The sequence below is a fragment of the Pan paniscus genome, chromosome 3 (genome assembly GCF_029289425.2).
Source record: "Pan paniscus chromosome 3, NHGRI_mPanPan1-v2.0_pri, whole genome shotgun sequence".
In the NCBI taxonomy this organism is placed as follows: Eukaryota; Metazoa; Chordata; class Mammalia; order Primates; family Hominidae; genus Pan; species Pan paniscus.
In genome coordinates this window covers 25,277,466-25,287,217 of record NC_073252.2, presented here as the reverse complement: position 1 = coordinate 25,287,217, position 9,752 = coordinate 25,277,466, and the positions used below count along the sequence as shown (strand labels likewise).

Below are 9,752 nucleotides of genomic sequence, written 5' to 3'. Positions count from 1 at the left end.
GGATGCTGGAGGTAAGAACTCTCCCAGAAGTTTATGTATAGCAGAGGGCAAGCCTTTGTCTGACATGAGCTAAGACAGCCTGCTGGGGACAGACTTGGGATTTACAACTGTCCTCTCCTTGAAATGACTGCTCCTGTGTGTCAGCATTTGGGCCAACAGACACACCCCCCTGCCCTTCCTTAAGTGATAGATCACCCACTCTCCCACCAAATTAGCAGTCTTCAGGAGCCACATAAATTCTAGGCTCCAATGTCCTTGTAACAATCGAGAACAAAGAGTCATGAGGTTTGTTTAACGGTTGGAGATTTATCTCAGCACAGTGGTGGGTCTGGCCTTGTCCTGGTGGAAGGGCAGTGGTGATGGAGTATTGCTAGAGTCTCTCCCAACTTGTCCTTGGGCTGGGCTCCCAAGACACTGCCTAATGGCCTGGGGGCTGCTAATCCCAGAGTGCAAGAGGTACACCTGGAATTGTTGCATGTGCAGGGCAGGCTGAAGGCAGCAAGAGTCGCCTTGTTCACCAGTGGACTCCCACAGTCTAGCACGGCGCCTGTCCATGGGAGCTGCTCAGGAAATGCTTGCTGAACAATTAAACTAAGCTCCCCAGCTTTCAGAGAAATTCACGGATACTGTCTCTTGGGACTGTGGAAAGTGTTGGAGAAAAACCAAAACATTTCTGAGGTTCTAGGAGACTGTTTTGACATAGAAGAGTTTTATTTTCTTGGTACATTTTAAGCTTCTTGAGGAGAATATCTCTATCTTCTCTTATTTACCTATATCTGTCTGTCTACTGTCTGTCTATCATCTATCTATCTATCTATCTATCTATCTATCCATCTATCTATCTATCTATCATCTAGCTACCTAATCTATCCGTCCATCCATCCATGTCCATATGCATATCTTATCCATATCCATGTCTATATCTATAGTGATTTGTGGCTCTCAATAAACAGGCAGAGACCAACTAGCTAACCATTTAGTTAACTAATTTGTACTGCTTATAAGAATGTTCACATTTTTCAACTGACTTCATCCTTCAAGCAATCCAAGCTGATGTGCATTGTCCTCTCCCATTTGCAGAAGAGGAAATCAAGGCCTTAGAACTGCTGAAACTGAGATTCAAATCACGCCATGCAACAACACAGGCCATGCTCCTTCACTGCACCACCTTCTTGGTTGGTGAGCTTTGGAAAGGGAAGCATGGGGGTGAGTTCTGAAGATGAGCTATGCCTGCTTGTCTTCTGAGCAACTCTTCCTATAAGATGTAGGTGAAGCGAAGAGGAGAGACCCACAGCCAGGCCCGTAGGTAGCAGTGGAATCTTTTGTCCATGTTCTGATTTTGGGAACTCTGAAATTCCCTTCATGGTGATTAGTTTAAATCTGAGAGCTACGTTCAAACACAAACATCCCTGGAAAGTCTAACCCAATAAGCAAGCAGTCATGGGATTAAATGTGGATGCATTTCGGACACTTTTCCCAGAAGACATTTTGATGTGAGCTAGGGTGGGTTGAACAGAGGGCATCAGATCACAGAGTAACTCAGATGCTAAAGAACAGAAAAATTATAAATCCCAAATATATTTAATTTAGCCTTGATTAAAATTAAGTTGAGACCAGAGGCCACAGTCCTGAATAGCAAAAATCTTGAGAGGATATAAGACCTTTCAGAATGCAAAGCGTTGGATTAACCATGGTTTGTGGATAAGAGAAGAGCTTACAGGATATTTACAGACCCCTTATTATAAATTTAAGTTAAATCTCTGCTTATTCCACAACTCGTTCGCCTAAAGTAGAATTTCTGCTAAGTCTGTTTGCTAAGAAGAGCAAAGAGATTTCCCATAAAGTTATTATGTTACTTGTAAACTTGAGACTGAAAGTTTGTTATATAGAAAACTGTGCTTGTCTTAGGGGGTTGACTTTACTCACAGACTCACTCTCTGTGACCTCACAGATGTACTTCTCATCCACTCAACCCAACTAAAAGACTGGGCACATTCTCCTAGAACTAGGAACACAGATAAAGGCATTCTGTCTTGTAAACATAAAGTGTAAAAGAAAAAAGCATAATAAAAGATTCTGATTAACTTTTTTGCACAGTGCAGAACTGCAGAATAAGTAAAAGAAAACAGTGATGAAGATAAAAGCATTTAGTAATAAAACAGAAAACCAAGATAGAATACAGAAAAGCAACAAAGGCATAACTTGACTCCTGGAGAAAACTAATAAAATCAACAAAACTCTGACAGTATTGATGAAGAAAAAAAGAGATGACATAAAGGGGAGAGGAGCAGAATTTCAAAACCCCCTTAACAAAGAGGATGGAAAGAACATTATGAAATTGGGGAGAGAGAGAAAAAGCCCTGTCAAGGGGTTTTGTTAGCCCTGGTTGTTCCAGTTGGGTGGTGTGTTTATCTCTAAACCACTCAGTGTGGCTGGGAGAATGGAATATTCTGGAATGCTCTAGTCTAGATGACGTGTATACTTCTGGGAGATGAAGGTATTCATCAAGTGAGCCACACAGACTGAACACTGAGGAGGAGTGATTCTCTCCAAAGCAAAGTCATGCCCTGTTGTCATGAGAAGGGGAAGCTGGTACAGGGTAACAAAAATCCCACAGGGACATTACACTGGTGATGGGGAGGAGGTAACAAAGGTCACCAGAAACCAATGCCAGGGTCCTGAGGGCCTTTGGGCTGATTTAGGAATCTGAGTAAGATATCCAAAGGTAGCTCTTCAAGAACATGATGCAATCTAAGAGGCCAATCAGGGATAGGTTCCGAATGAGTTCCAGACTTGTGACACCCACTGAGTTTATGAAGAAAACAAATGGTGGGAAGCCAGAAACAGGATCTACATTTGGTCAGCAGCCAACCACAAGAATAGCCTATTGGGGTGATGTGGTCAAGAAGGGATTGACATACTCCATGATTTTAAAAAAATGGACAAGAACTTTTTTCTTTTTCACCCCAAGGAATCTAATTTGTAGCCATTCAAGCCAAGTGCCCTTGAGGTTTGGATGAATAATTTTGCTTTAGTTGTTACAGCAAGCATCAGAGTTGGAAGTATTAGACATTAGTGGAGGCTTTCCAAAGCTTCTATCTCTGGTGAGAAGACCAGGTAGGGTGTGGAGATAAAGTTAGCTTGGAAAACGGGGAGTAGGAGAAGAGAGGGAGGATAAGCAGCCTGATGAGGTATCTGAGATTCTTACAAGATTCACAGTTTGGTGTAGAGTTTACAGCCTATTTTTGGTCTTAAAATGGAATCCCCAAACTGTGATATTCTTAGTCACATTCTTCTGTAAGATTTCTATTGCTTCTTACTGACTGCACCTGAGAGACATCGTCCCTCTAATGTCTGTATTTCTGAAATATCATTCATTCATTCAATCAACCAATGTTACATTGAGGGCTTATCAAGAGAGAATCAAGGATTAGCCTATGGTCTGAAGATTTCCCATCCACCTCCACCCATCTCCCCCTTCCCATCCTGACTGGCCTTCTAGCTGACAGCTCAACATCTGCACATGGATGCCTCATGGACATTTAAAACTCAACATTCCCAAGACCAATCTCTTAATACTTCTCTTCCAGCCAAACCCTTTCCTCTTCTAGGCTTTCTCATCTTAAGAAATGGCACCTCCATCCACCCACTGGCTCCAGGCAAAACCTGGGAGGCATTCTTACCATTTCTTTCCACCTCCCTCCTAAATTAAACCAGCAGCTAGTCTTGCTGATCCTTCCTGTGCGGTGGCTCACACCTGTAATCCCAGCACTTTGGGAGGCCAAGGCAGGCAGATCACGAGGTCAGGAGATCGAGACCATCCTGGCTAACACGGTGAAACCCCGTGTCTACTAAAAATACAAAAAAAATTAGCCGGGCATGGTGGCGGGTGCCTGTAGTCCCAGCTACTTGGGAGGCTGAGGCAGGAGAATGGCGTGAACCTGGGAGGTGGAGCTTGCAGTGAGCCGAGATAGCACCACTGCAGTCTAGCCTGGGTGAAAGAGCGAGACTCCGTCTCAAAAAAAAAAAAGATACATCTTGAGTCCACCTCCACTCTTCTCTGCCATCAGTCAAGTCCCAGTTGCCATCATCTCTCACCAGGACTAGTTCAGTGGAACTAGTTCTCATTCTCTACTCAGCAGTCAGAAATAACTGCTGTGAAGTAGAAAGGATAGCAGGCTGGTTCTCTGACTGACGTCTTTCAATGGCCTCTGGCATTTAGAACAACATGCAGGCTCTTTGCCTTTGCCTTGGTCTACAAGGTCCTGCATGATTTAGTTTCTTTCTACCTTTCAGACCTCATTTCATCTCTTCCTCTCCCTCACTCTCCATGCTCTGGCCACACTGGTCTGCATTCACATCCTTACATGCACTCAGCATGTTCTGGTCCAGGTGACTTCACAAATCCCATGCTTTCTGCCTGCTTCGCCCCTCCCTTAGCCTCTGCTTACTGCCCGCAGCCCTCCTGCACTTGCCTGCCCTTCCTCATCTCAAAGCACTCAGCTAAGTTCTCAGACAGGCTTTCATCATCTTGATATGGTTTGGCTGTGTCCCCACCCAAATCTCATCTTTAATTGTAGCTCCCATAATTCCCACATGTTGTGGGAGGGACCTGGTGGGAGATTATTGAATCAACAGCGTGGTGGTTTCCCCCATAGTGTTCTTGTGTTAGTGAATAAGTCTCACAAGATCTGATGATTTTGTAAGGAGAAACCCCTTTTGCTTGGCTCTCATTTTCTCTTGTCTGCTACCATGTAAGACATGCCTTTCACCTTCCACCATGATTTTGAAGCCTCCCCATGAGGCCATGTGGAACTATGAGTCCATCAAACCTCTTTTTCTTTATAAATTAACCAGTCTCCAGTATGTCTTTATCAGCAGCATGAAAATGGACTAATACACACCTAAATTAGGTCTCCCCTATTCTCTTCCTTCATAGGCTCTATCAAAATTTGCAATTGCATACTCATGTATGCATTCTTTTAATTTAATATCTGTCTGCAATGAAAGTGGGGATCATGTCTGTCTTGGTCATTGTTTTATTATTGATGCCCAGCACAGAGTAGGTTCTCAGTTAATACTGACAGAATGAACTGACAAGTAGCTAAACATGAGGGTACATGAACACATGAATGAATGCCATTTTGAGCTGCCAACACATGGAGTCATATAAAGTAGAACCGATTTGAGACTTTAGAGAAGGCCACTCAAGCCTATGCCATTTCAGCCACTGTAGGAACGTGTGTTATTCATGTCATAAAGACATAGCTTGAGTAAGTTTACGTCTCAACAAGGATTTTTACAAAGATTTTTCAAAAACTCTTGCTATTTCCTGAAACAGATTGTGTCTCTCTGATTGTCTATTAAGTTTTTTTTTTAAACGGCTGAGGAACTTGGAACCACACCAAAGTAATCTGCATTTCCATTTTTATATTTTAATTTATAAACTGCGCCTTATAATTTACAAGCACTCACTTACTTAGTGTCTCTAGCAGAGCCGAAACAAATACTAACTCTGCCAGCTATGCTACTCCGGCCTACTTTCTGCACCATTCCTATCAGGAACTTCTTAGTTTTTTGGGGTGGAGAGGGTGGGCTGGACTTAGCTCTAGCTGTTGGAAGTTAAGGTTAGGAAAAATGATGATATGTCACATTTATTTAGGAAAGGGTGCAGAAGGGCTCTTTATCCCCATTTTATAGATGAAAAAATAGAAGCTAGAGATGGGAATAACATGACCAAGAAGGTTTGCTTGTGATTGATGAACCTGACTTACAATCTGCATCTCTGGAATTCCTCATGCCAAGGGTCTTTCCAGAACACTAAGCCAGGCTCTCTCAACCTTGGCTCTAGCAACATTTTGACCTGGATCATTCTTGCTGAGTACTGCAAGATGTTTAGTAGCGTCCCCAGCCTCTACATATTAGACGCCAGGGGCACCCACCCCAAATATCTCCAGACATGGCCAAGTGTCCCCTGAATTACCCGCAATTGAGAACCACAACACAAGACAGTGACTCTGATTACAATGGAAGGACAGAAGTCAGGGAAACCCATCTCCCTCCATAGTCCTCTCTCCGTCACTTACCTACAATCTAGTCACATAGAACTCTGCTCAAACGCCCAGTGCCTCCTTTGTGGTATTAAATGCTTTACTTTCTTGATCTCATTTAACCCCCAAATGTGGTTACAACAACCTCTTGTTTACAGGTGAAGAAATCGAGGTTTAGAAAGATCACAACTTGCACAGCAGTAAGTGGCAGGCTGGGATTACACAATTACACATCAGTAAGTGGCAGGCTGGGAAGCAAACCCCAACCCGTCTAGTCCTGAGGCCAGCATTTAGCTATGCCACCCTGCCCCCAGGCTCTCACTCAAAGGTGAGAAATAGATTTTCTTTTCCTGGGTCAGCAGGGAGTGCTGTGTTTGAGAAGCCTCTGTTCCTCTGCTCTATAGAGCAGTAGCCCATCCTTCTTAAGGGAAACGTCTTTCAGGTGCACAGCACACACATCCACGATTGTGGGTCTGCATGTCTGTCGCCCTCCCCAAGCTGTGGTCTGTGTCCTCAGCCCCTAACACTGGGGCTTGCTGAGTAAAGTATTTGTGAAATGCATGCCCACACAGCAGCGAGGGTTAGACACAGCAGCCAGTTGTGGAGTATGATCCCCCTGGCCGTGCCCTGTGTAATCTTGGACAAGATAAAAACTTCTCTGAGCTCAATGTTCCCATCCATAAAATGGGAGGACCCATTTCTCAGGACAGATGCAAGAATTAAATGATGATAAATGCAGGCTGGTTTGTACTGATGCCAGGTGCTTTTTACATGGCCACCAGCAGGGAATGTCTAACTCCCTCCATGAAGTTGCCTACGCAAAGCTCGCTTTCAATTCCTGAACCTCTTTTGGTCAGTCTGTGACCCCCTTGTAGCCAGTGGAGTTGCTCTTTTAGGGTTGTCTGTCCAGCTAGACTTTAAGCTCCCTGAGGACAGGAGCTGTTCCTTTGTTCCCTCCCACAGCAGCCAGCCTGATACCGTCCTCATGGATCTTGTCAATGGATCACCAACAATAATTGCTGAAGAAGCAATAGTATGATTCCTATTTTTGCATTGGATACTGACTTTTCAGAGTAGGTTTTAGCATCTGGCATGCTTTTCCTTGGTTTGCAGCTCGACAGTCGTGCTGTGATTCCCTTCTCCCAGCAGTTCAGGTTATTAGCCATTACTTTGTTTCCGCTTTGGTCATTTTCTTTGATTTCCTCAGCCGCACATTACCTGTGTTAAGATTTCAGCTCATTGCTTCAAACTTAAGGAGTTGAAGAGGGGCTCAGGAGGGCCCAGTTAACGTAGCCCTTCAAGGCTCCGAGCCCCATCCTCCCCAGCCAGGAGCTGCTGGACCATCAGCCAGTCAGGATGCTTTCTGGGCGTCAGCAGCCTCATCAATAAATTAAGGATATTAAGTAGGACCTGCCTCAAAAGGTTAGGAGATTAAAAGTACAGTGGCTAGGATGTATCACACCCTCAATCTCTACAAACCCTCCTCTGACTGGGGCGGGTGGGGTGACCCGTGGGCAGCTGAGCGAGGGGAAACTTTCCCGGGCTTTCCAGCTCTTTAGCAGGCAGCAGGCAGGGCCCAGAGCGCCGGGCGTGCAGGCTGCAGCGGCTTTGCTTCCCCACGTTCCTCCCATGGGAGGACTGGCTGGCTTCAGTAACCCCTGGTGCTGTGGGAACGGGAGCCAGACCTCACTGCCCCACCGCAGAAGACAAACAAAGCCATCCCCGCTGACCCTACTGGCAGCATGCACTTCAAAATTAATAAAGGCTGCTCAAAAGTCTCTCCTCTTCAAAGCACCCAGGGCTGCCTCCCTCCCCAGTAATCAAGCCGGTTCTCCACACTCCCCGCTCCGACTTTATTTATTTGCCTGAAAGGAACCCAGTGCCCTCCCCAGATTATACCCCTGGAGGTATTGCAGGCATCGGATCCTCCACCGCTCAGTCAGGCCCCGACGGGGGTCTCCGCCAGGCTTGGCCCCTCCCCCAAGGTCACCCAACTTTTCCCTCTGTCCCCGCGCCCGGCCCAGGGCGAGAGGGGGTGGCGAGGTGGGGGCCGGGTGGGGCGCCACGGGGCCGGAGCTGGCCCCCTCCCCCGCGGGGCGGGCCCCGCCATGCATTATTCATTGGCCAGAGCCGGGCTGCGGGCGCGAGTGCTGATGTCAGGCAGGCGCGAGTGCGGCGGGCGCAGCGGCGGCGGCCGCCCAGCAGCCCGGGCTCGGGTGGGGGGGCGCCGAGTGGGGGTGGCGGCCAGCATGCTGCTCGGCTGCGGCTCGGCCTCCCACACCCGCGGCTCCCTACTCCTCGCCAGCAGCGGCGGCGGCAGAGCAGCGAGCGGCGCCCGCGTCTGCAGCGGCGCCGGGTCCGAGCGCGCGGCGCGGCGGTGGGGGTCGGGGCCCGGGCGGGGAGCGGGGACCGGGCATGGCGCTGCGGAGAGGCGGCTGCGGAGCGCTCGGGCTGCTGCTGTTGCTGTTGGGCGCCGCGTGCCTGATACCGCGGAGCGCGCAGGTGAGGCGGCTGGCGCGCTGCCCCGCCACTTGCAGCTGTACCAAGGAGTCCATCATCTGCGTGGGCTCTTCCTGGGTGCCCAGGATCGTGCCGGGCGACATCAGCTCCCTGTGAGTGGGACCCCTCCAGCCCCCATCCCGTCCCGCCCCACCCTGCGTCCGCCGCCGCGAGGGAGTTGCCTCTGGCGCCGGGGCAGCGCGACCCTGACCCACTCCCCAGGCCCCTTCTTTGCCTTTGTGTGGGGGACCTGGGTGGAGTGTTGGCCCCGGGGAGGACGGTGAGAACCTGAGCCCCAGAATCTGGGAACCCAGACAGGTTCCCGTGGCAGCGTTTCTCAGAGTGTGGCCCACGGGCCACCTGCATCAGACTCACCTGCGGAAGCTTGTGCCAATGCAGAATCCGGCTGCTCTGAAGCAGTCTTTGGAGTGGAGTCCTGGAGTGTGCGTTTGACGTCCCCGGGAGACTCAAGGGTGCATTAAAGTTTGAGAGGGCGTGTGCGTGTGTGTGTGTGTGTGTTTGCGGGTTGGAGTTGTGTGTGTAGGGGCGTGCATAGTAGCAGCTGAACACGACCTGACTGAGTGCAAACTGGGCAGGGTGAGGCCTCACTGCCCCACATCAGGTCTGGGGCGAATGTTCACCCCGTGGCCTCCTCCCGACTTCTCCACATTGCAGGTTGCAAAAAGTCGAGGTCAAGGCATGCAGGCTCTGGGAGGCGAGGGGCCGCCCCACGTGGCCTAGAAGAGGGGTAACAGAAGGCTGGGCAGAGGTTTGGGGCATGTTGGGCGCCTAGCCCAGTGGCCAAGTGCTTTGAAGTCAGCCTTTCTTCTTGCCCTGAGGTCAGGAGGGCTTCTTGCCTCCTTTCTCCATCACACAGTTGTGCTGGCCGCTTTTTCAGCAGGAGGAACTGACAGGAAAGGGCTTCACGTTAGGTATCCACCTGCCGAGAGGTGCTTTCATCCTGCCCTCACCTGGCCACTCAAGCCAAATGACCAGCTCTCACAAGGGCAGTGGAAGGGGCTGTTGGGCTGTATCTTTACTGCTAGGACATGTTTCCTGCTATCACCACTCTCTTGTTCCAGGCCAAGATGCCTGGGTGCCCAGTGAGTGGTGGAGGCAGGGAATCCCCGGGGTGGGTGACGTTTCTTGTGCTCAAGATACTTTCTTGTGTCCAGTGCTCCCCAGCCTCCCACCCAAGGCAAA

The 9,752-nt window shown here is 48.9% G+C and overlaps 1 protein-coding gene across 1 annotated transcript in view; it reads left to right on the top strand.

The window, feature by feature from the left end:
* The first annotated feature begins 8,212 nt into the window (after positions 1 to 8,212).
* The window catches only part of LGI2 (leucine rich repeat LGI family member 2), a 29,168-nt gene continuing 27,628 nt past the window's right edge, over positions 8,213 to 9,752 (top strand). Inside the window, exon 1 of the mRNA XM_003826908.6 lies at positions 8,213 to 8,662. Coding sequence (XP_003826956.3) covers positions 8,466 to 8,662 — 197 coding nt within the window. The 5' untranslated portion in view covers positions 8,213 to 8,465. The remainder of the gene's footprint in view (positions 8,663 to 9,752) is intronic.